The 27,212-nt window shown below is 36.7% G+C and overlaps 1 protein-coding gene across 9 annotated transcripts in view; it reads right to left on the bottom strand.

The window, feature by feature from the left end:
- Positions 1-27,212, bottom strand: part of ACACA (acetyl-CoA carboxylase alpha) — a 277,310-nt gene that overhangs the window by 114,726 nt on the left and 135,372 nt on the right. For 7 of the 9 annotated variants that reach the window (XM_074223508.1, XM_074223498.1, XM_074223500.1 and 4 more), the window contains 6 exons: positions 14,774-14,830; positions 14,445-14,489; positions 7,790-7,831; positions 6,085-6,300; positions 4,203-4,358; positions 1,946-2,149 (listed from right to left, as the gene is read on the bottom strand). In XM_074223508.1, the coding sequence (XP_074079609.1) occupies positions 1,946-2,149; positions 4,203-4,358; positions 6,085-6,300; positions 7,790-7,831; positions 14,445-14,489; positions 14,774-14,830 (720 nt within the window). The remainder of the gene's footprint in view (positions 1-1,945; positions 2,150-4,202; positions 4,359-6,084; positions 6,301-7,789; positions 7,832-14,444; positions 14,490-14,773; positions 14,831-27,212) is intronic. The other 2 variants (XM_074223501.1, XM_074223502.1) reach the window with 1 other exon arrangement.

Genomic DNA, 27,212 nt, shown 5'->3' with positions numbered 1-27,212 from the left:
TGGATGACCAAGTGATTTGGTCAGTGATAACAATTAGTGCTTGAAATTATCTGGTAAATTTCAGCTATCTGTGTAAACTTTAGAACCCCACTGCCCTATGAACAAGTTTAAAGATCTAGACATATAGATGCCCTAAATTCATGGATATACACACACATACACACCCAAGCGTGTAATTTTTATTTTATTTTTATATTTATAAAATATACTCCCACAAATACATATATGTATGCAAGTTGTATATATGCACTCTTTTCAGCAAACACTATCAAACCTATATACCTTCTTTCAATTTCCATTGACCCACTTACTTCCACACTCCCTTAAATTCATACATAAATCAACTTAACTTTCTCAGAAGAAGTCACCAGAATTGGGCCTTGAGGATTCCCTATCTGTCCATTCTATCCACTGGCCATTAGCCAGGGTCCTAGTTTATGTGGCTATAGCTTTTTAACGCATCTATTACAGGGCCCCTGGGAAACCCTTCCCATTTAAGCCTTCCTTAAAATGTACAATAGCTATCCTAAAAGAAGTTTGCCTTTAGACTAGAGGTGGTTTGTTCATTCATTTATTCAATAAACATTTACAGAATATCTACTATGTCTAAGGTGCTGACTGAAAGAACCAACTCATGCTATCACTAGAAACCAGTGTGAGAAAAATATCAGATCTTTCTAATTTTTTTTAAAAAAGCAGTTATAAAGAACAAATATACAAAAACATTAAAATCTCAGAGGTCATCTTATTTTTCACAAGATAGACCTGCCTTGAAGCCACTGTAGAATTAATTACAAACGTTCCCATCCATGGAAAACTCTAACTGAAAATGTCTTTAAAGATATCCTGAAAAACATCAAATACAGCAAAAAATTCTGAATACTCACATTTACCTCCTCACATTCTCTCATTCTTTCTCTGTTTTAATTGTTAAGTCCTTATAAGGATAACCTTTTTTTGACCATCACACAGTGAAAACCAAAAATGCTATGAAAGGTCACCTTGATAATACAACCAACTTGCATTATTAAATCTGCTTCAGAAGACTGGCAAAAAGGACACAAACTATAGCCATGTAATCCATACTTAAATCCAGAGTGTAGGAAAAAGGATGAAAGTATTTGTCAATGTACATAAGAAAAATTTTCGAAGTAGAACTCCAAAAGAATGTCAAAGACAAAGATGAGCCAATGCAAATCCAGGTTCCAGCAAAAAGCAATAGTACCTGGGGTAAGGTTTAGCCAAGTAAGAAAACCTCCCTTCCCCCCCATTCCCTTAGTCCCAATGAAATTGTTACTCCATGGATTTCCATTTTTATATTTGAAGAATAAATTTGAAAAAAAAAAGTCATCATCTATTATTACCCATAAATGTACTGGGTATAGTACAGCACCTTGAAGGTGATACATAAATGGGATAATACTTAACAGATAAATGTTCCTGCATGGTATTCCTTAGGCTACTAGACTTATGCTGAATTTCTCCTCCTATTTTTGCCTTCTACTTGCCCATGACTGACACTATTATTTCTAGAGAACAACACCTAGAGAAATCATGACAGTAAAGTAGGCACACAAGAGTCTTTTCAAAGGATCCTGAAACTGAAAAACCTAGAAAACCACCAGGAAGTTCACTTGGCATATATCATGTTTCATTCTCAATAATGTAATAAAAGGTTGAGATTCTCACTCTGGAAGCCAAGGTCTCTGGAGTGGGCATGTCTTTTTTTTTTTTGCAATGCAAAGGGGTTAAGTGACTTGCCTAAGGTCACAGAGCTAGGCAATCTCAGGTCCTCCTGACTCCAGGGCTGGTGCACTATCTACTGTACCACCTAGCTGTCCCCTATTTGATTTGTTAGTGGGTTTTTCTCTAGTAATTCAGGAGACCTGATTTTAACATCACAGTGAAGTGATCAGTGAAGTTTCTCAAATCCTGGCTACCATACCTGTGCAGTCCTGGAGTCAGTTACTTCCTTGTATAGACTGATGTCTAAGTAATAGCCAGACTCATTGGTCAGGAAGAGACGGATGGGAATTGCTTTTCCAGTTGGTGTTAAACGGATGTTAATTTTCAGTTCTGCTTGGAGAACTCGGAGTTTCCAAAGCCGGCTTCCATAGCGCATCACCATGCTCCTCACAGACTCTTCAATCTGACAACAAACCATACAACACAAGAGGTTTAATAAATATCCTGGTCTGAAGAGCTCCTCTGAGTCTGTGCCAATCTTTGAGAGGAATAAAAGATTGATGCTTTCCAAAGGCATAACCCAGTCAAAGTTATTTAAAAAAAAAAAAAAAACAACCCTTCCAAATTCTATTCCTTTATCTGGATGAAACCAGAAAAGGCTTTGTGAGGGCCTTGTTCTGGACAGGATGCCTCTGCCTTACATCAGTACAAATTGTGAAGTTGTCTCTTCCCCCTCCTCTTTATAAATACTCACTCCAGTTTATTTCAAAGATCTGTGATATCTAAAAATTAGGAGCCACAGGACTGAAGTGAAAGACCCAAATAAGAGTGAAATCTCTGGTAAAAAGCTATTAAGTAGCATTTATATGCATGATAACCATATTTCACTGCACCTACAGGATTTTAAATCAACTTAGTAATTACTAGCATAAGCTTTTTTCCATGCAGTTTTATTAAACTTCATAATATACACCTATTAGTTTATTGTCCACATTAAAGAAAGGCAGTTTTTCTGGAACACTTGGAGCCCAGAAGCTTTGATTAGTCTATCTTTCCCATATCCTTCTTGAAGGTTCTCTTCAGTACCATTAAAATGAGATGTTTTTTCCAATATATCTTGCAACATTTCCCAAGAGCTGCCACCCCTAAATGAATAATTTTTAAAAAATTTTTTCCCTCAAGATGTTAGAAAACTTCTAAACTTATTTTACACTTCCCTTTTCTTGGGTCTTGTCTGCATGCTTCTCATCTCACATGGTTTCTTTTCGCAATAACACAAATTCTTAAATCAGAAGAGGCCATCGTGCCTACTCCACTAAATTTAGTCATAGTTGCTTCAGATCAAAAGATTCTCTCTATTCTTTTCTTGAAAATCTTTAGATAGGAAGTCCATAAATATAGGGGATATTTCTACTCAAGCAATTAATATTCCTATGGTAAAAAAAAAAAAACTGGTAACATTTGGATTTATTGGGGAACTGAGGAATGAAAGAATAAAAAAATATCCAGGCCATATTTTAAGCTAAAATTCCAACATGCTTAGGTGAATTTTATTCAAACAAAAAAGTAATGAGATTCTAAGGAGTCACCTCTTCTCTTTTCTCCAACTTTCTGAATAGGTGACAAGTTGCTACAGCAAAAGCCTGGATCTTAACAACAAAATCTTGAGATTCACATTTTTAGATAGAAAGTCCAAAATGCAAAGAACCATGCCTATAACTGAGCCTGAGAAAGTCAAACTATTTCCCCCTCTACTAGTTTGCACTGTCACCAAAACTTGCCAGTCTCAGGAGAAGCACTGAAAGGAGTGGGATCCAATAAAGGAAAGGGGAGTCTAGGGAATGATGAGAAAAAAGCTATCATCCTAAAGGTAGGAGGTCAAGTATAGAATCTCTTCATTTTTATTCCTTGCATGCATTTTAGAAACAGATCCTCTAGAAAAGGGACCACATGTAATGTGTGTGAAATGTCTTATTAACCAAATTCTCACCCCGTGAAAAATACTCAAGAGGAATGTTAGGTACTTTGGGAAGCTGCATTAACTCTTGGAGGCCACTAGGGTGACATTTAGTGCACTGAAGCAGGAATTTACACAAAAATACCCATGTGACCTGTAGAGTTCATGCAATTTTCCAGAATGCCCAAATTAGTCCTCTATACTAGCATACACAAGGGAAAGCTCTGGCTAAATAACAACAAAAGATATATTCTAAATGAGAAAACCACAAATTTTACAAAAGAGAAAGCAATGGAAAAGAGAAGACATTCTTCTTTTTTCTATAGATCACTATAATCTAGTATTGTTAACTCAAAATTACATGGTGCTATATACAAATCTGACATCCCTAGAGAGAATCAGTGGGTAGATTTTAACTATCAAGGTTTTTTAGCAAGCTAAACAGGTTTGTCTATGGAAAGTGTCCTAGTATGCTCTTGGGACCAAAAGAGACTGAGTATGTATTACCTTACTCCCTCATGCTTGATGGTGCTGACAGAAACAATTAGGATAGATGTACCTTTGATGGGTCCATGATGACTGTGGGCACAAAGTTGAGGAAGATATGGTTGCAATCAGTTCGAACATTGGTATTGTTAAAAGCAACCTCTAGTTCATCCATGGCTTCCAAAAGTAGACGCTCCCCTTCATTCTGTAGATACTCAAAGGAGGCTTCCTATACAGGGAAGAAATCACTATCAATATAAAAATTTATAGCTAGAGGAGGCAATGAGAAAATGGTCCTAACAATTCTCCAATACATAAATAATCAAAGGAAACAAACAAATAGCTCTCAAAAAATTTCAATTCTTAATAACTATATGACAGAATGATTCAAATTGCAATAACGAGAAATGAACATAAAAACAATCCTAAGGTTTCACTTAACAGTAAACTGGCAAAAATGCCAAAATAGTTAATACTACACCTGAGGATAGAGGCACTGTTGTTAAGAGTTGTGAATTAGGGGCGGCTAGGTGGCACAGTGAATAAAGCACCGGCCCTGGAGTCAGGAGTACCTAGGTTCAAATCCAGTCTCAGACACCTAATAATTACCTAGCTGTGTGGCCTTGGGCAAGCCACTTAAGCCCATTTGCCTTGCAAAAACCTAAAGAGTTGTGAATTACTCCAGCTATTCTGGAAAGCAATTTGGAAAGTCAATAAAATGTCCATATCCTCTGATGCAGATAGCTCATCTCAGCATCTTAAGGATGTCAATGACAGATAAAATAAGAAAGGCCCCCATATATACTAAATATATACTATTAATAATAACAAAGAGGGGCGACTAGGTGGCGCAGGGGATAGGGCACCAGCCCTGGAGACAGGAGTACCTGAGTTCAAATCCAGCCTCAGACACTTAATAATTACCTAGCTGTGTGGCCTTGGGCAAGCCACTTAACCCCACTGCCTTGCAAAAAACCTAAAAAAAATAAAAATCATAACAGAAGTAGAATCAAAGCAGATTGATCATCAGTTGAGTAATGGCTCCACAGGTAGTAGTATAGGAATGTAATGGAATCTTGATATTAAGGAAAAAAATATTTATGACAAATATAGAGAAACACGGGAAGACATATAAATTGATACAAAATGAAGAAAGTAGAATTAGAAAAACAATAAACACAGTGACTACAACAATGTAAATGGAAAAAACAATAACCAGAAAATATTAAAAAGCAACATTTTGCAGAAGTGGAAGACTATGGTCATTAAGCATTAAATCTGATGCCACATATTTTCAATGTGTTGGTTGATTTTGCTAGACTACTTTTCCCCTCTTTTTATTATTTTTTACAGGGGATGACTTCTGGGCCAGGGGGAGGGAAGGAGAAAAGAAGAAGGAAGGGTTAATTGGAAAATAATATAGACACAGATTAGAAAAATAAAAGATATCACTAAAAGTATAATTTTTTTTCTAAAGAAAATGGTCTTAAACACTAATATTGTACCAAGCACAGGGGTCTTGAGAATCCTTTCACTGTATATTCAGTCAGTCATTTTAGAAATTACTTACAACAAGGTCAGGTAGTAGCCTTATATAGGCTCTAAATAAACCTGTTATCTATCTGCCTTTTGGCATATCATTTTTCTAATCCAGGTAAAAACACCTGGTCTCTTCGAGCCACTTCTGTTCCTCAACACTCAGAGGCTATGCTCAGGAAATACAACCCCAAACCCCTGCCACTAGGATCATTTTTCTGCTATCTTTTGGCCTGTCACCACTCATCCCAGACTATTAACCCTTCTCACCTCTTGTATGAAAACTGTAGTGAAATCAACACTATCATTGCTTTGGGAAAGGACTTGTTAATCTTGTTTTGAATTCCTACGACTTCTCAGACGATGATTTTTATCAAGGATGCCTTGAAAATTAACTCCCACCTAAGCATAACACTCACCTTGGTCACCAAATCAGAATGCCTGATGATTGCCCTCACAAAGAATCTGTAGTCTGTCACTTCAGTGCCCACTTCTACTTTGGCTGCCCCAAGGTATAAATGCATCTTATGGTTAGCACATGGAATAGCGGTGAGATCAAAATTCCTCATTCGGTTCAGCTCCAGCTGGAAAGCCAGGGCAGGTTCCAAGTGACGATAGATACGATCTTCCTCAAACTGAACTCAGAAATGAAAGAAAAAACTCACTTACAAAGAAAAACAAAGAAAAGATCTGATGGAGAATTAGTGCCGGGGGGGGGGGGGGGGGGAGGGGGGGTAGAGAGGAGGAGAGGCTTTGAGGAAGATCAATTGACACTAGGAAATAAGAACAAAGAACATATTACTTTGCAAATAGTACTTAGGAACAACATCAAAAACACAAGGTTATTAATGACTTTTAAGTAGGGATATGCAATCAAAGTGTCTTCTCAACAAATAATACATGTGGACTTTCATTAGTACCCAAGAGAATTACTACTTAAGGACTTGTGTTGGTACATCACCCATTTAAAAGAAGAAAAAACAAAAAAAAAATTCAACTCCTACACCACTTGATAATTTGAAAACTCATTATTTGCAATCATACATGCCCTATCATTCTCTACTTACATTGTGTTTACATGTTCAAGAAGCTTTTCTTGATACCCCTTACTGTAAGGAGATCTCTAATTTCTTGAATTTCTTATGGTCTTTTGGATGCACTTCTCTTTGGCAATTATTAAAGTATAATTTTCATCATGGTTGTTTATACACATGACTTATCTCTCCTACTATAAGATCTCTGAGGTCAAGGACAATTTGATAACATCATGATGACTCTTATCACCTAGTACAATATACTATATATGACTGAACATTTGATATTTGGTGAACTGAATAGATTTTTTGTGATTAGACTATAGATGAAAGCTCTTTGGGGGAAGAAACCATGTTTTATAATTCTTTTGAACCTTCTCATGACTAAATGTATTAAGTATAAAATAACAATACAATTAAATTTAATTATCTACACTGATACAATGTGTCCAATGACACAAAAATCTAAAACATGAGATGATTGAAATTTGATACTGGAATCACTGTTTGGGTTGTTGGGAAGGTGAGAATGTAAGTTTGAAGCAAGAGATTTTTCATCCTAAACTTATTTTGCTATACTAACATTTTAAAAACTGCATTCCCAGAGTATATATCAAGTAATGGACAGAGGTATAGCTAAAATGTAGGATGAAGAAGCAAGCAGAAGATGAAGATTTCACCAAATGGAATTTTTTAATGAAAAAATTTGCAATTAATTGAAAGCTGACTATATGTGTATTTTTTTTTAGATGAAAGGCACAATCCCTTTACAAGTGAAAAGACTTTCTAATTTCTTATCATGATAACCCCTCCAAAAAACCAGAACTGAACATCTTGGGATTGCCTTTCGTTTTCTGAAAGTGCAAAGCTTTCTGCTATTTTCCGAAATAAAATATTTCCTTAAAAAGGAACCTGTTCCAAGACCACTGAAGATCTCAGACATGAGGAAACACAAAATTGAGATGATGAAGAAAGAAGGGATTCTTTCTCATATATAACATATGATGATGAGTTGTCCTTTGTTTTAATTAAGGGGAAAAAATAGGAAAGGGGCAAAATAAATAAGCAAAGAAAAAGGTATAGTTCTTACCTTATCCCTTGCTCGGAATGTGAAAAATTTAGGAAACTCTCTCTGTTATTTAAAGAGAAAAAAAAATTTTCAGTCTTACCCAACTGTACCCCCCCCCTTGGGTCAGATAGACAATAACAAAAAAGGTATACATTGACAATCAAGCACCTGCAAGTCACAGGTTTTCCAACTGCTCTTGGGTCAGGTAACATATGAAGAATATTTGGGGCAACTTGACAGCCTGGGACCTAACAGCAATCCAACTCTTCATCATCATGGCCCAGAAGATTTGAAAACTGCTATCCTCAAACACTCACTTGTCTAACATAACTCAGAATTGACAATATCACAGAAGAATACTGTGATTTTTCTACTGTTCCACCAGAGCTCCCTAGGGGCTGCCCTCAGCACACCTGGGCAAATAGCACCAGAGCATATGTACCTGTGTTATAGCTACTGCAGCAGTAGCTGCTCAGATGATTTCCCAAGTTTCTCCTTAAACAGCTCTTAAAACAGAAACAAACTAGCCAGCCAGCATAGCGTATCAAAACCCTGGCTCTTTCTTGTTGTCAAGTCTGTAATTTGAAGAGCCAAAGTCATAAAATTTCAGTGCAAAGGAAACTACAAGGCAGGTACTTCAGGCACTACCACTAACTTTACTGGAAAGGCCAGGATGGGACCAGGGTGCTTATTATCATAAGGTCTTACAACTCTCTGGCAGGGCATTACACAAAAAGGCAACCCAATTTAAAAGACCCTTATGAATTAACAAAGATAAATCCAATTAGTGGAGTTCATTAGTTTCTGAAATCTAACTTATTAACATGAAATACCCGTTTCTCAGATGGGGAGCTCTACTGGTGGTGCAGGAATCAAGTTCATTACTATTTTCCTCTATAGGAGGTTTCATTAAATTTCTTCTTCATTATGAGCAAAAAAAAAAAATCAACTAATTGTCAGTACAAAGCAGAGCAACCAAGAAAAGTTACATGAATATCTCTCAAATAAGATCTAAAGTAGAGAGAAATTTTGCTAATAGGAAGTCAAAAACCTAGAAGACTCCATTCTGATGGGACAGAATCAAAATTTTTAAATCTGAGATAGCTGGAAGGAAAGAAGAAAGAGAAGGAATTAAGGGAAAGCAGGAAAGGAAGGAAGAAGAAATTCGAGGGAAGTAAAGAAATGGGGGAAGGAGGGAGGTGAAGAGGAAGAATGACAGACAAGATTAGAGGAAGGGGAGTAGAAGAGAAAAGGGGAGGGAATAAACAAAAATAAATTCCATGACGATAATTTAGAGGTTTACAATTGAGAGAAAATTTCTCTGATTTCTTATTTATTTGGCAGCTCCCAGTATATTGGCATTTAAATTGCAGAAATGCCTACAAGCAGCTTTGATCTACATGAGGCAGTGGAAAGACTGGGTTCAAATCCAGGATCTACAATTTACTACAAGTGAACCAATGGACAAATTACTCAGCCTCTCCAAGTCCATTTCCTTATCTATAAAACAGTGACAAGCACTGATGACCTCCAAATTTACTTCTAGTCTTATTTGGGATTTCAGAGCCCTGCACTGAATCCTACAGTATTGCTTGTTAAGGCTTGGTTCTTTAAAAGCATCCTGACAGTGGTTTTTACCCATAGTATAATCTTCTGAAGAAAATGCTTTGACCTAAAAAGTTCTCTGCCCCCACAAAGTGAAAAAGAAAAATATGGGGCTAGTTTTAAAGTTAAGCAGGAAAAAATTTCAGCTGGCTTGTCCAGATTTCATGTTAATAGTTTTGTGCAATCTGGTATTTGGCTCTGAAAGTATTCCATAAAAAAATGACAAACTCTCCCCTCCCCACCAAAGAATAAGAATGTCCATCCACATGATTTTCCTTCAGTTAAGATTATGGAAAGTGACATTTTTCTACTCCCCATTGCTTCTCTCCTTATATGTAATTTGGTTGAATATACAGAGATATAGATATGTATCTACTGATATGTCTATAGATCGATCTATATATTAATCTATGTCTATAAAAGCAATATTCTTCTCCTTATTCACTGACCAAATTTTTAAAAAAATTTCATCTTAATGTTTAAAGAATTCTATATAGCACTAATATGTGACTCAAATTTTAAAACCTTTTTCACTATTTAAAACTATTGTTACTACTAATAAATGTCCAATCATTAGAAAATCACCAATCAAAAAATACTTTTAGCCTGAAATTGATCACATGTGATACAGGAGAATGTAAGAGGAAAAAAAGGGCTTGAGTTCTTAATTTCACAAACGTAACTAAACATGAGAAGTGCCAAACAAGAGATTTCACAAAGGCAAGGAATCCAATGTTAAGTGACAAATAAATCCCAAAGAAGCATAGCAAATCTTTCTGAGAATGAGAGAACTTTTTGATTTGAGCTTCTATTAAAAAAAAAATATGACTATCACTTAAGGGACCAAAGATACACAGACAACAAAGAGAATGAAGTATAATATCCTTTCTTGATTCCTCTTGTTTACTCCTCTCTTCATGCTGCTAATTCTCCCTAACTTTATCCATGCTCATTCCATCACTAATCTAAATGTTTTCAAGAACATTCTACTAGGATTATGGACAAATATAACTGAATGTGCAAAAAAAAAATACTCTTAGTGTTCTGGTACCAAAACTCTGAAAGACAACAACATTTCCTAGGAAGAGGAATTATACCCCTGCTGTGTGTTCTAATCAGCCAACCATCATCAAGACAATCAAAATAATTTGCCTAAATTAACCAATCAAGACACCCTGCATATCAGAGAACGTGAAAACCTACAACAGAAATCATCATAGCTGATTATGATACTAATAATCGTGTTAAAAACCTAATGAGATGAAGAAATTGGAAGCTTGCTGGTGCAACTCTCTTTTACCTCAACATGCTGAGACCTAATTATATAGGCTGTAATTAAAACAAAAACTAACCCAAACCAAATCCTCTGTAAGCTAATAGTGTACAACAAAATGAATTGCCTCCCAAGATATTTTTATTTTACGTTAACTACTAATACTGACCAGTATAGAAAATTCACCATACTATACTTTCCAAAATCTAAATACCTCTAAAAAACTTTAACAGTAGGAATTGCTTAGTAATTGAGCTTAGCTTGCAACCAGCTTTAAAAAGCTCATGAAATCTCATGTGCAGAGCAGATGAGAGAAGTCAATTTAAACAAAATCAGAAATGCCAAATTAGAACTTATTCAATATTAGATCTAATCCAAAAAAGAAAAAGAATAATGAATTTTGTATGGTAAAAAAGGGGGAAAAAAAGGAATCCTAAAAACAGACACTAACCACTGTTAGTGGTATCACTAACAAATAAAAACAAAAAGGCATGGATGATCCAGCAGATCAACCTCTACTTTCCAATTTGACAATTTCATGTGTCAATATTATGAGTAGTTCAGGTGGACTGAACCTCAAACAGAATCTCTTCTGTTGTAACTCAAGGCCTGAGTCCATTTTCACATGAAGGAAGGATATACATATATTCCTTTATATTCCTAAAGATCAAAGCTCAGCATTTGGTACACATCAGGAATCCAAGTCTTTTAGCAGTGCTTGATTTAATTAGGTGTTACACAAACAGAAAGACCAAACATCAAGCCTCCTGGTTGCTAGTTAACATGCCGCTTTGGTGTTAGGGTACTACGACACTAAGACAAACCCTCCTAATGGACAGCCCCTGGGACTATGGTGCTTGAATAAGGAAGGCTGGCAATGTTTATAGGATTTACTGCCTTGAGAATGGAACACCAAACAAAACAAAGCTACCTGCAGAGCCTTTACTCTCCTTCCCCTGTCTCTCTATCTTTTCCTGAATTGAGAGGGGATAAATGAATAAGAATATGCAACCCTGTAGATGTCTTCACTGCACACTTGCCAGGGCAGGAGGGAACCTTCCTTCATCTTCTTGGCCCATCCACTGAACTCTTTCCCATTCAATAATGCGAGGATTTCATACTGTAGAACAGGAGAAGCTGAATACATCACAGTGGATTACTAGGAAGCCGAAGAGATCAAAGAATTCATCTCATAATACCCCAAGAAAGCTTCCTCTTTTTCCCACTACACTATGAAGCAAGCACACATCAGATGACATGACAAAGACCAAGTATACTTTAGAGAATGGCAAGCCACCAACAGAGGCACTTGGAGCCTCACTGCAACAGTGAGACCAGAATTTGTATCCTACTTGCCAAGAGTTCCAGACCATCATAGATCTTGATCCAAGTTCAGAAAGAGATGTCCTTTCACTCATATTCACCACTCATTATTTCTAAGGTGTCCCAAAATGTAAACATGCAAGTCTTTTGTCATTCAACCTTTAAGAAATAATCCAATCCACATTACTCAGCTAACTCTTGGCTCCCTCAAGCAAAAAAGCATATATTAATATGCCAAATAATACCCATGTTCGTCAGGCCTGGGAAATGATTCCAAGTGAAAGTTCCCTAAAGAACTACCATCCTAGACCACAGAGTCTATTAGCATAATCTTATACTCAACTCAAACACATAAAAATATTAAAAGGGATTTTTAAAAGTCTGGTCACACCCTTAAAAGTTTGTAAGTTTTGCTTGTTTATTTTGAGGGGAATCATGCATTTTTTTTTTAGTTTAGTTTTTTTTTTTTTACCAGTCAATGGGGTTAAGTGACTTGCCTAAGGACACACAGCTACAGCTAGGTAATTATTAAGTGTCTAAGGCTGGCTTCAAACTCAGGTCCTCCTGACTCCAGGGCCATTGCTCTATTCACTGCGCCACCTAGCAGTTCTGGAAGCATGCATTTGAAGCTTAAAAGAAATGCTAATTATACCAATTACTGATGGCCTTTTTTTTTTTTTTTTTTTGGTTTTTGCTAGGCAGTGGGGTTAAGTGGCTTGCCCAAGGCCCCACAGCTAGGTAATTATTAAGTGTCTGTGGCCAGATTTGAACTCAGGTACTCTTGACTCTATGGACATTGCTCTATCCACTGTGCCACCTGATTCACCCTGATTGCCTTTTTAACAGTAATGAGGAATTCATTAAATTTGCTTGTATGCTACAGATAATAATGGGGGGGGGGTCAAGCCTAAGCTATTGGGGGGAAAAACAGGAAAAAAATTTCTGATTTCTTAGAAATATAAATATTCAAGAATTTTCTTTCAAACATCAAGATTGCATTACTAGGACAAGGAGAGGCAGGAGGAAAAACATGTATCTGTGATTGGTCTCAATCTGCCATGAGCCCTGGAAGCACAAGTCTGTTACCCTTTATATGAACCCAGACCAGTGTTCTTTCTTACCAAATCCAGGACCCGGCTTTTGCATTCCTCTCTTATTCAAGATTCTCCCCAGCTTCTTGGTCAGCATCTCCAACCACAATATTTATTCATAGACTCTCATATTCCATCCCCAAGTATCAATTTGACTCTCTAAGCTCCTGATTTTTCTTCCTAAAGCCCTGGGGTTCTCTCTTAAGCTCCTCATACTTCTCCACTGACTCTCGTTTCCTATCTAAAGTTATTGATTGATACATATCTGAACTCTGCTTGGTTTCCTACCATCAATAACAGAAGGGAGTTGTGCAGTCCACAATACTTCCTAAAGCATTTCAAAAGGCTGTAGCTTCTTTAGATTTCAAGATAGATTACCTTGTTACTGTTTGGAGCAAAACTAACAAGACTCACTCTGAGAAGAAAAACATGCCAAGGACTGGAGTTCCCATAAGCAAAAAAGGTAATAAGGGCAATCATTCACAGGTCCTTAGGCTAAAGCAATACTTTGCTGGTAATGCCCCATATATTTAATTGGGGTAATGCCCCAAATAAAATTAAGAGTAGTGCTAGAGAAAAACTGATCCAAATGGCTATGAATTCTAATTGGGAAGATTAAGACTTCCTAATGATATAAGTATCAATAATATATTATTAATATTTTTAAAAATATAATTTGTAATATAATAACTACAATACAAATTTTTAAATATAAATTTTGGAGTATTAAGTTACATTCAGAGATGCTGAGAGTTGATAGTTTTTTTCCCTCATCACACAGGGTCTTTTCTGCCCCAAACATTTTCTTCTCATGGTAAACACTTTAAGTCCCATAGTGCCATTTTCATTTAAAGAAATAAAAACACCATTCAATTTTTACTTGCTGCTATTATAATTAATATGACAAAGGGAAAATAATTTGGGTTCCCTTTTAAGGCTTCTAACACCTCAAAACATCAGTACAAAAGCTCAGGTGTTGATCTTTTGAATGTATGTTCCCTTTAACAATATATCACAGTTTTTATAGTTAAGTAGCAGAGGAAAAGGAAAAACAATAGGCTAGAAACCATGACTTCAAAGTTCTAATTGGAAATTCTTAACCATTAACTCTGTATAAATGGATTTGCTTATTCTTAACTGTTTCTAAACGAATATACTCAATATGCATCGGCATATAAAAATCTTTTGATGAAACATACAAAAAGTTAAAAAAATTCATCACAGTCTAAAAGGAGAAGACTAAGCTCACTTTAGCCTCTCTGAGTGTATTTAGAAATGAAATAATTTATCACATGCTACTACTCACAACTCTGTTTAAAAATAAATCAGTGGTACATGGGGCAAAATATCAGGGAGCTTTTTTGTTATCATGCCTTTTACTTACATGAAATCTTTGATCCACCTCATAGTTGACCTGTTTTCTGAAATCCTTACAAATGAAGCAAAGGGAAAGGAAGGGGGAAAGAGTAGAAGCTAGCAATTAGTAACAAAATTTTAAACAAATTAAGAACAATTGATAAAAAAAATTAAGCTAACATTTTCTCTTAAAAAAATCATTGAAAAACAATTATAGCCCCATAACATCAAGAATTAAACAATTTTTATGCCCCATTATTATAAGAATGACTTTTAATTTAAAAACATTAATTAAGTAGCAGATCCATCAGCAGCTGCATAAAAAGCTTAATAAAGCTACAAAACACACATCAATACCTTTTGTGCAACCAGGAAAGTAAGCCTCCGGATCCCATGCTCCACAAGAGCAGCTTTCTGTGAATAAACAACATAAAACAGAAGACAGATGAAACTTCTGGTTTCTCACTATCCCCCACTCCATGCATTCTTCCCAAGTCTCTAATTTAACACAGGTTAGGTAGCCTTTCTGGGACCTAAAATCATAAGAAGCCATCCCAACTCACTACCTTGAAACCTGTAAAATAAGAAATCTATCTCAACTTGGTCCTCAGTAATATTAAAGAAACTGACTTTGTTGTCCAGAGAAAGTAAATGATTTGTTCAAGGTAGCATAGCTAGTTAGTAGCAGAATTGGACCCAGATTCTCAGGATGATAATGAAAGCAAGTCTCATAGAGATGGCAAGGGTTATATGAGGCCATAGGAGTTCTTTCAAGATTGATATACATCAAAGGCAGACCTTAACATGACTTCTGCCCATAGAGGTCATACTGGTGGGAGTTTATTAAACACATGGAGATTGCAAGGACCCAGAGCTCAATATAAATCCAATCCTAGGAAGAAAAGAACATTTAAAGAAAACTGAAAACATAGCCAATGGAATGTATTTGATGCTCCAGAGTCTAGGTAGCCTTTTCTATCAGATATAGCATCACTCAAAATAGTGACAAATGTGAGAGAACAGGTACTAATGATTTGGAGAACTACTTTATACAATATTTTCCCTAATTTTGAATAGAAGATAAAATAAACTATATATAAAATTTGGAGCTGGAAGGGACCAGACCTTAGAGAACATCTATTCTAAACCTTTCAATTACAGACAAGGAAACAGATGCCCAGAGAGACCAAATGACTCAAGATTGCATGGATAGTTAGCAGCTGACAGGGATAGAACATGGATTCTCAGTTCAGCTGCCCTTTTTGATATATTACTGGATCTCATTAAAAATGTTCTAAAAATAGGGGCAGCTAGGTGGCACAGTGGATAAAGCACTGGCCCTGGAGTCAGGAGTACCTGGGTTCAAATCCTTAATAATTACCTAGCTGTGTGGGCCTTGAGCAAGCCACTTAACCCCATTTGCCTTGCAAAAACCTAAAAAAAAAAGTTCTAAAAATAATACCCAATTGTGGTTTGTAACTACTGGCATAGCTTATCTACTACTATTAACTGATCAAGTAGAACAACAGAACAGAGTATCAAGGTCACTCAATAATGGATTGAGAGGTGTAAGGATTCTTAGTAGCCTCCTCAAAGAGTCAAGCAACACAAACCTGGAAAGGGGAAGTCAACACTGACAGCACCTACTCTGTACTAACTACCTTACAAATATCTCATCTGATTCAATGTGATTATTATCCCCCCCATTTAACAAGTGAGGAAATTGAGGCAGACGAAGTATATGGTGCTTTTCACAGGGTCACCCAGCTAGGAAGTGACCAGCAAGCTCTGAACCCAGGTCTGCCTGATTCCATCCACTGGAACAGTCCTCATGTCACCTCCTCATGGCATCATGGTGGACTCTATTACTATATCAGGTTTTTATTATATTTATGTAAAACAACATTGGTCAGTGTGGCATTACCTAATATGCTTGTAGCAGGTTCCCTTTCATTACCATTAAATCTTAAAAGAGTTACAAGATAACTCAGAGATCAACTTGGCTACCACCCCTTTGATATACATAGACTCTCATGAACTCAGCAGTCAGCATTCTTCAGTCTGGCCTTTTATATAATTCCTATCTCCTAAGCTTTAGCCTCCCTTTTGTGAAATAAAAATGTCATCCTGCTCTTTGATCTCAAAAGATATAGAAAATATTAATGAGATCATTTAATAAAGATTTTTTTTAGAACTTACGTGGTCATAAGGAATAAGAGAATGCTACCAATTGAGTGGTTTAAGAAAACTGATAAAAAGAGTAAAAGTAAAACTGGGTTTTTAATCACAGAAAATATTTTTAATCCAGACCTAAACTTGCCCTTCTCCTCTAAAATATTTTCTTAACATCTTTTGCTTTTAAATCATCTTCATTTCTAAGCATATCCTTGCCCCTCCCCAGAATCATCTCTTATATGTTACAGTTCTAACAAACACAAATCTATCCATGTAGCTAATTTCTAAGTCTACAAGTAGAAGGACCATTGCAATTGTTTTAATCTAAACTAGCTTTTTCTCCTACAAGCTGACATATTTCTGGGTCATCTCTCACTCTGTCAGCTGGTATGTGCTCAGAAATAGAAATAATTTTAAGAGCTTAAAACAAGAGAATTAAAGATGTAATAATGTCTTCCCCAACCAGATCAGTGATGGTTTATTTTTCTAAATTATTTGTGACTTGCCTGCACTATTAGCATGGATAATTGAGAACTGATGATAAAAAGAAAAGAAAAAAAGAAGGACCTCTCAGTTTCTTAGTATACCCAGAAACAGAACTATTCCTTCCAGCACCAATAAAATACTCAGCTAAGGCTAAGCCCTTCAAACACAAGCATCAGCAGCTATGTTCATGGCAAGCAAAGAAAATAACTTTAATAATGCCGTGATTTAAAATCAAAATTGTTATTGCTTTTAAAATTCCACAAGTGGCTGACAATAACAGCAGAGCAACAGGACTCTGATTACATTGTAATAATGCGGGTCTCACAGCAAGTCCACAGCTATTACCCAGCGATTAGGCGTCAGCACCTGGAGAAACTCCATTTACACTGACTGCTTCAATCTCCTCCACAAGTCATTTACAAATATATGATCCTAATTTCTATGAGAGGAAAAAAAAAAGACATGCTGGGACTAGAAGATTATTTGGACAATTTGGATCAACCTATTTGATAGTTTAATGTGTGTGCATTTTTTAAAAAACTTTTTTTGCCCTAAAGTGCCTAGAGCATGATCACACAAATGAAAAATAAAACTAGTTTTCATTTCAGCTTTTTTATGGTCTTTTTTTTTTTAAACAAGAGAGTAGGAAAAGCATCAAATATGCCTGGACAAGCACAACATTAGAGACAACCGGTCCTAGCCAAATTGCATACTGTTGTCTCCAAGCAAGAATTCTTTTGGAAATCAAAGCTCTAGCTGCTGGCTCTGCTACTGGCTTCTGAGATGGATTGGGGTAAATGACTTAAGTTGCATATGTCTGGGTTTATTAATCTGTTAAAATGGGGTAATTCTTATGCTCTCTATGCTAAGAATTTGTGCTAAGAATTTTTAAAAAGATACGCTCTATAAAAATGATAAGCAGGAATGTGCAGTGGACCCTCAATCTACTTACTCCTCCATTGTTTCCTATCGCATCCAGAAACATCTTCAGTTTTCCTGATCCACAGGTATATGGATATATGTCCTGGTCTTCTTTGGAAATGAAGGACAAACAGTAACACTCCTCCATTTTACCTCCGCTAATAGTCATATCTTTGATTTGACCTCACTGGTGTGGTTCAACTTTTATGTTCATGAACTTGAAAATTCCTTTATCTAATTATAATAATTTATTATTTCAATTTTCCCTATTTCTTATCACCAACCCTGTTATTAGTCCACATCATGAATTTCAGTTCATGCTCAAGCCATTAATCCCCAAAAGGTTGCATTCTCCTCCCTTTCCTATCCCTGATCCTTTGGGGAATCCTTTTCACCTTTTATGCTACCACAAATCACACGATGCCAATCTTATCCAACCATGCCCCTTATGATATTGAATGAACAAGGAGAAAAATCATAGAATTGTGCTAAATGGGTTCACTACAAATTTATGCTACATAATCTCATCTGAGATCTCACTGCAGCAAGGCAAACATTCATTTATGTCTATTTATTTTATTATCCCACTTTCCATAATGGCTATCCAAAACTTCCCATCTATATTCAAGACTCCAAACATACTTTCTTCACTAACCCTTTTGGGTGAGGGTCTTGCCTCACTCATACGTCAACAAAATGATTATGTCTATTTATCAAAAGCTCCCTTTTCTTCCCACCTCATCTTTCCACCCCATGCCTCAAAAAAAAAAAAAAAAGGTTATCTTTTCTGTGCTAAAGGATAAAGAGTGCTTTCGTATCAAGGAATATGATGCTTGTTAATAGAATCTCTGGATCAAAGAGTATGGACATTTTAGTCATTTTATCTGCATAATTCTAAACAGCTTTCCAGAATGGTAGTGTTAATTCAGTTTCATTAATAATGTATTGATAGTAGGCATACATTGCCACAACCCATCTAACCCCGACTATTTCCTTCTTTCGTCATCTTTAAGTTTTCAGGCTGCCCTTTATACACTTGTAAACCTTTTGCAATCTAGCTTCCCACCTTCCCATCATTCAAATGAAATTGGTCTCTCCGAAGATACAAATGATTTCTTGAGGGTCATAACTTGATTGTCTTTTCATTGTTTTTGACCTACCAATCTTTGACATTTTTGACTATACTCTTCAACTAGATATACTCTCCTCTGAATTTTTGTGACTGCTTTCTCCTGGTTCTCCTGAGTGCTCTTTCTCAGTCTCCTTAGCTAGATTTTGAACAAAGTCATGCCTATTAACTTATGAATGTCTCTCCAAGGCTCTATCCTGGCTCCTCTTCACTTTTCCATTTACACTGTCTTGCTTAATGATTTCCAACTCTCATCTTTATGCAGGTGACTCCCAGATCTACATATCCAGACCTTATCTCTGATCTCAGAGGTGGGTCCTGTATCACTCACTGCCTCTTGGACTCTTTGAACTAAATGTCCTCTGGGCATCTCAGACTCCACCTATCCAAAATAGAACATATAATTTTCTGCCCCAAAGTTTCGCCCCTTAATATTCCTATTATGGTCAAGGGTAATACTATACTCTGCTCATGCTCACAAGTTTAGTGTCATATTCTACATCCCACCAGCACTCACCCAGTATAGCTAATTTATTGTCAGAACCTTTCCCATATCTCTAACATATATGCCATCACCTCTCAGCTAGAAATTGAAAATCATCTACCAATTGGTCTCCTTGCTCAAGTCTCTCCTCACTTTTAAAGTCCTTCAAAACCAGGCTCCTTTCTACCTTTCCAGTCTTCTTTACTTTCCTCTATACAGTTTACAACAGACTTCTGACTTTCTCCAACACTACATTTTCTGATTGACTTGCATGGGCTGTATCCCCATTCCTGAATATGCTCCTCTTTCATTTCTGACCTGAGCTTCCCTAGTTTCCTTTAAGACTTCACTCAATTCTCACCTTTTGCCCTCCCCAGGCCTGCCCATCCTCCCCAACCAATCTGCTGCTAGTCTTTTCCTTGAGAGACTCTATCATTGGCTTTCTTTGTTTCCTTAGCTCTTATCATCAGACTTGGGGAACATTAAGTGCTAAACAAAAACTTGTTGACTTATTGAAGAGAAATCAATTCCACTCAGCATGACCCTGGTTCATGTGTCTTAACCTATCAGTGTCCCAGACAACTCTCTTAGACGATGTTACAGAAGATGCTGTTCTATATTGGTAGAAGAGGTTTCTCATGGGGAATTTCCTAAAATGAATAAATCACGATCACAAAATCTATGAAAGCATTTTCAGCTCTTGTTTCAGCAGGTGTAAATATGAATTAGTTTTATCAAAAGATCAAACCCAGCATCTGTGTTTTCTCGATGCTTGCCAGTTTTTACTATTACAAGGAGCTTAAAGATACTTAAGATATTAACTTAAAACCTTTGTTTCTACATATATAAAATGGGAAAAATATATCTGCCCTCACTACCTCATGAAATAAGTCTTTCACAAACTTGGAAGTTGCTTTTCAAATAGGTGGAAAGGGTGACTCATTAAAAAGAGCAGGGCTTTAGAATGCTGCCACATCCAGCAACCCAGTACCACAACGTGTACCCAAAGTAGCAAAAATAAGTGATACCAATCATGAGTAGGAGGTTAATTCAAACTGTAGATTTGGGATTTAATTAAGCACAAGTAATTATAATTTCAAATGCCAAGGTGTGACTTCCATAACTTCTGAGATAAAAAAGATCTGAGTCCAGTTCTTAGAGAGAGGGGTTCCTTCTCTTCCAGTAATCTCATATAAATTTTAGTCAAAAAAAAGGATTATGTGAATTTTTAGGGGTTTTTTTTGGGGGGGGTGAATAAAAGAAAGGAGAAATCTCCTTCAAATAACTACACTCCAAAGTTTAAAAGTTATTTCTTCACTTTTCTACCTTCTCCAGTGGTCCCCATCCCTGTCCACTTTAATCTACCATCAGTTCAAAAATAAACTAATCCTTGCATATCCTTTGATCCAGTTAGGTCTGTTTCCCATAGAGATCACAAAAAAGGGTAAAAACCCCATATATACAAAAATATTTACAGAAGATCATTGTGTATTGGCAAAGAATTGGAAATTGAGGGGATGCCCATCATCTAGCTGAACAAATTAAGGTTTATGAATGTGATGAAATTATTGTTCTGTAAGACATCATGAGGGAGGTAATAGATAAAGCGCTGGCCCCGGAGTCAAGTGGACCTGAATTCAAATTTGACCTTAGACACTTGATAATTAATAATTAACCTAGTTTTATTTACCTTGGGCAAGTCACTTAACCCCATTGCCTTCAAAATAAACAAACAAAAAAAATCGTGAGGGACAGGATTTCAGAAAATTCTGGAAAGTCTTGTATGAACTAATACTCAGTGAATGAGCAGCACCAGAAGAACACTGTAAACATTAACAGCAACACTGTATGAAGATCAACTATGACAGACTTGTTCATTTCAGCAGTTTAATAATTAAGGACAATTCTAAAGAACTTGTGATGGAAAATACCATCCACAATTAGAAAAAGAATTGGAGTCTGAATGCTAAACAAAACTTGTGATTATCAATTTTTGAAATTTGTTTTATGTATTATGGTTTTTCCTCTCATATTTTTCCCCTTTTTGTTATGATTCTACTTTCATATCATGATTACTATGGATATATATTTAACCTAGTTATATATGTATATTTTTATCAGATTGCTTTCTGTGAGGGGGGACAGGGGAGGAAAGGGAAGGAAGGAGAAAAATGTGAAACTCAAAACCTCACCAAAAAAAAATGATTGTTGAAAACTGTCTTTGCATGTAATTGGGAAAATAAATAAATAAAATATTTTAAAAAGATAATCTTGAGGGGCAGAGTCAAGATGGCAGAGTAAAAGCTAGGACTGGCTGAGCTCTCCCTCAAATTACTCCAAATACCTTCAAATAATAACTCTATCCAAATTCTAGAGTAGCAGAATCCACAAAAAGACTGAGTAAAACAATTTTCCAGCTCAAGACAACTTAGGATAGCTGCAGGAAGGATTTGTTACACTGGGGTTAGAAAAGGCCCACAGCACAGTCCAAGTCACATCAGAGCAAACTGGCTCCAGCTAACCAAAAACAGACTTCAGGGCACCTGAGTTCCTGGGGGAACCTGGCTATGTGGCAGAGTTCTCAGTCCAGAATTGCCAAGAACAACTGAGAAAGTCAGCAGGAAAACTATGCTGCACCAGAGTGAGAGCAGAGCCCAGGCCAGTTCAAGCCTTGACAAGCCAGCTCCAGTCCCTGGGGGACCACAAGCAGGCCTGGGGAGCCACAGGGCAGCAGAATGGTAAGGGAGTTGGTGGAGAATGCAGACATCTCTTTGCCATACCTGAGGTGGGACTCTTAATCAAACTCAGTCTGGGGCAACAATACTAGAAGGAGGACCAGAAGCACAACAGAACTTCCTGCCTGCAGCAGAGCAGGGACCCTCCTCATAGTTTCAGGGCAGAGGGGAGTGCTTGTAGTCCAAAGACCAGAGCAAAAGCCAGAAGAGCAGTCAGAGCCTCTCCTCAGACTTTAGAGAAAGTGAGAACTTGCAGAGCCTTGGTGGGGGAATCCCTAAAAACAGGAGCAAAAATCCTTAAAAGCTTGGGACAGTGAATCCTCCACCCTGGAAACAAAGCCCCGCTTTAGCAGAGTGCTAAAATCAAGTCACAGACTGAGGAAATGAGCAAACAACAGAAGAAAAAAAAAATCCAACCATAGACAATTACTTTAGTCCTCTGGAGTATCAAAACACACATTCATAGCAAAACAAAGTCAAAGCTTCTGTATCCAGTCTCCGAGAAAAATATGAATTGGTCTCAGGCTATGAAGAACTCAAAAAAGATTTTGAAAATTAAGTAACGGAGGTAGAGGAAAAATTGTAAGAGAAATGAGAGCAACATGGGAAAATCTAAGTCAGCAGAGCTTGGTGAAAGAGATACAGAAAAATACTAAAGAAAATAGCATCTTAAACCAGTTTAGATTGACCTAGCTGTGTGGCCTTGGGCAAGCCATTTAACCCCATTTGCCTTGCAAAAAAAAAAAAGTTTGGGTAAATAGAAAAAGCAGTTCCAAAGGTCAATGAAGAGAAGAATGACTTAAAAAAGCAGAATTGGCCAGATGGAAAAGGAGACACAAAAGCTCTCTGATGAAAACTCCTTCATATGTAAAATAGAGCTAAGGGAAGCTGATGACTATGTGAGAAATCAAGAAACAATTAAAAAAAACCCAAAAGAATGAAAAACTAGAAGAAAACATGAAATGTCTCATTATAAAAACTGACCTGGAAAACCAATCCAGCAGAGGTAATTTTAAAATTATTGGACTACCTGAAAGTTATGACAAAAAAAAGAAAATTAGATTTCATTTTTCAAGAAATTCTCCAGAAAAACTGCCCTGAAATCCTAGAAGCAGAGGATAAAATAGAAATTGAAAGAATCCACCAATCACCTCCTGAAAGAGCTCCCCAAATAAAAACTCCCAGGAATAGTACAGCCAAATTTCAGAACTCCCCAGTCAAGGAGAAAATATTACAAGCAGCCAGAAAGAAACAATTCAAATATCATGGAACTACAGTCATGATAACACAAGATTTAGCAGTTTCTATATTGGGGGCTTATAGGGCTTGGGATATGATATTCTGGAAGGCAGAACAGCTTGGATTTACAACCAAGAATCAGCTACCCAGAAAAACCGAACATCCTCTTTCAAGGAAATAGATGGATATTCATTGAAATAGGTGACTTTCAAACTTTCCTGCTGAAATAACTAGAGCTGAACAGAAAGTTTGATCTTCAAGTAGAGGAGAAGCATAGAGAGGGGCAGATAAGAAGGGCAAATTATGAGACTTAATGATATTGAACAGCATGTATTCCTATATGGGAAGATGACATAACTCATTTGAACCTTCTCATTTATTAGGGCAGTTAGAAGGAGCATATATAGACAAGGCACAGGAGGGAAATAATATATATTTTACATGTATTAAAGAGATGGAGTTACTGTATGAGAAAAGAATGCACTGGGAGAAAGGGAAAGGAAAGGTAGAAGGGTCTAAATTATTTCACATAAAAGAGGCAAGAAAAGTTTTTGCAATGGAGTGGAAGAGGAAGAAGGTGAGGGGTGTGAATGAGCCTTTATTCTCATTGGAAATGGCTGAGAGAGGAAATAACATATAGACTCAATTGGGCATAGAAATCTACCTTATCCTAGAGGAAAAGAGAGGAAAGAGATGGGAGAAAGGAGGCAATAGATGATAGAAGAGAGGAAAGATCATGCCAGAAGGTAGTCAGATGCAACACACTTTTGAAGAGACAGAGTGAAAAGAGAGAGGGAATAGAATAAATGGGGGTTGAGGAGGGAATAGGATTGAGGGAAATACTGCTAGCTATAGCAACTGTGGGGAAAAAATGTTGAAGCAATTTCTCTGATGGACTTAAGATAAAGAACACTACCCATCCCAAGGACAGAGCTGATGGTGCCTTAATATAGACTGAAGCATACTTTTTTCCTCACTTTATTTTTCTTGAGGTTCCTTTCTTTGGTGAGGGGAGGGGTTATGTTTATTTTTACAATATGATTATCGTTGATAATGTTTTTCATGACTATATTTTTAATCTACAACAAGTAACTTACTTTCTCAATGGGGGAAGTAGGGTGTGAGGAAGGGAGAGAACTTGGAACTCAGGGTTTTGGAAGTAAATGCTGAAACTTGCTTTTGTATGTAGCTGGGGGGGGAATTTAAAAATAAAATAATGAATGAATAAGCATTGTAAAAAAAGATATCTTTACTAAAATGTGAAAGATTTGTGGAGTACTAAATAATCACACCTGAGGTACATTAAAGGTTTGACTTAAATATTTGACTCAGCCACAATTTTTCCCTGGAACAATCAGTGAGTAAATCTTTATCAAGCATATTCATAGAATAAAATATAGCATGAATGCTTACAGTACTCACTCATTTAGCAATTACAAAAAACAACCTAGTAATGTTACCTTTGTATATGGACGTCTTAGTACCTCCCTGGGAATAGATATTATGGCATATGCCTTCTTGTTTTTGTTTTTAATTTTTAAATAGATTCAGGAATATCTTCATCAATGTCCAGTTTTTTTCCTAGTGTGTAACAAGCAGCAGGCTCATGAAACCAGCTGCTAGAACATATGGGCTTTAGTCCTGCCTTCTCCATTTATTAGTCATGTGCATAATGACAGGGGAGTTTCTGAATTTACTAAGTTTCAGTTATCACCTGTAAAATGGGAATAAGAGCAATTCAGACTTTATATAACAAGTGGTCATATGATCATACAGGGACCATCAGAAGAAGGATTTGAACTCAGGCTCTCTGATCCCTGAGTCTGTTCTATCCACCATATCATAGCTGTTATGGGTAAATGAAAGAATTCAATTTGTATATTCTCTCTAAATAAATTATATGCAACTCTATGACAACAGTAGCAAAATGGTACAGAGGCTAAAGAACTTCACTTGAAATCAGGGAGTCCAATGTTATCCTGAATAACATCTACATGCTGGCAGTAGATAGGTCTAGTTGAGGTACTTCACATCTGATTGTAAGAGTGGATTTAGCCCACTTCTAGAGCTCTGATCCTCTGAGCCTCAGGCTGTGCCCTAGGCAACCACAACAGGATCACTAATCCCCACTGTCAGAAGGATTCTCCACACCAGAACTTCCTTTTCTCCAATGAAGTCACAGAGCCAAGATAAAATTGCACAGATGGCATTATTATCAATGAAACATTTGGGAACTCACCAGTGCCAAGGAGAAGGTACAGTCAAGAGGAAGGAGAACTAGAGCCTTAGCTAGGGGATATGGGGTAGGTGAGAGCCATATAACTGACCAGCTAAATGAAACTACTTTCTGAGTCTCAGTTTCTCCATCTGTAAAATGAGGAAGGGGATTAGGGTGATCTTCAAGAACCCCTCCAGTTCTCAAATTCTATGGTCTGACGGAGATCCAGAGTTAGACAAGAATTTCCAGACAACATTATCAGGGAAGTGTTCTTTGATGAGAGAGGGTAAAGTTAAACTTGAAAGAGAAGTAGAATTTCGGTTGGGAAAGAAAACAGGATAAAGTATTTCATTTGAAGAGAATGGCATGAACAAAGGTAAGGGAGCAAGAAATTCTAATATATATTTGGAGCAAAATTCAGTTTGGTTAGTATGACAATTTTGTATAAATTAATACTGGAAAAGCACATCATTTTAAATATCAAGTTAATGATTACAGACTTTATTCTTTTGGCAACAAACTTTTCCAAGTTTTTTAAAACAAGGAAAATGGCAACATGGAATTATTATCTAGTAAAATTATTCTTGTGGTATCATATAGCGAAGGGAGACATTAGTGGCAGAAAGCTGCAGTTATATTATCTTAAGCCTGCAGCACAATGAAGGTTGTGGCAAAGGAAGAAATATATGAATATGAGATACCTAGTGACTAAATATAAGTGGGATAAGGAAGAATAAAAGATGACTAGAAACTTTTAAGGCTACACCTAAACAGGAAAAGGATTATAACCAGAAATGAAGATAGGAATGGAGAGGATGACTTCAGTTTAAGATAAGGTTTATTTCATGGTGTCACATTCAAGTGGAAATGCACTTGTCAACTAACACCATGGAACCAAGTTTGGGAGGAAGGTCAAGAAATGTACACTTTGCTTCAGGAGTCAAGCACCATGAAGCTCTAGCACCATCTGTCCTAACAACATTAAAATATAAAGTAAGATCTATATTTTGGACCCCCCCCCCCCAATCCAAAACCCATTCTGTGGAGAAAGCAGGCTGCTCAGCCTCATTCTCAAGGACATTTCCAAAACATCCCATCAGTAATCCAGCTAGCTTATCAATAAGCCACAGAAATTCTTCCTTTATAGAAAATGATAAGAGTCTCCCAGACTCCTTGGCCACTTTTGTGGACCACATTCCAAGGGTGTGCTGTGACAATAAAATGATGAATACAAAAACAGGAGATGATACCAAGGTCTTATTCCTACAATTTTTTTCCTAGACAATGAGTTCATTATTCATTTTTTTTTTGGCAAGGCAATGGGTTAAATGACTTGCCTAAGGTCACCCAGCTAGGTAATTATTAAATGTCTGAGCTCGAATTTGAACTCAGGTCCTCCTGACTCCAGG

This window comes from Macrotis lagotis, chromosome 2, assembly GCF_037893015.1.
Source record: "Macrotis lagotis isolate mMagLag1 chromosome 2, bilby.v1.9.chrom.fasta, whole genome shotgun sequence".
Lineage (NCBI taxonomy): Eukaryota > Metazoa > Chordata > Mammalia > Peramelemorphia > Peramelidae > Macrotis > Macrotis lagotis.
Note: the sequence above shows the minus strand (reverse complement) of the source record. Positions and strands in the feature narration are given on the sequence as shown.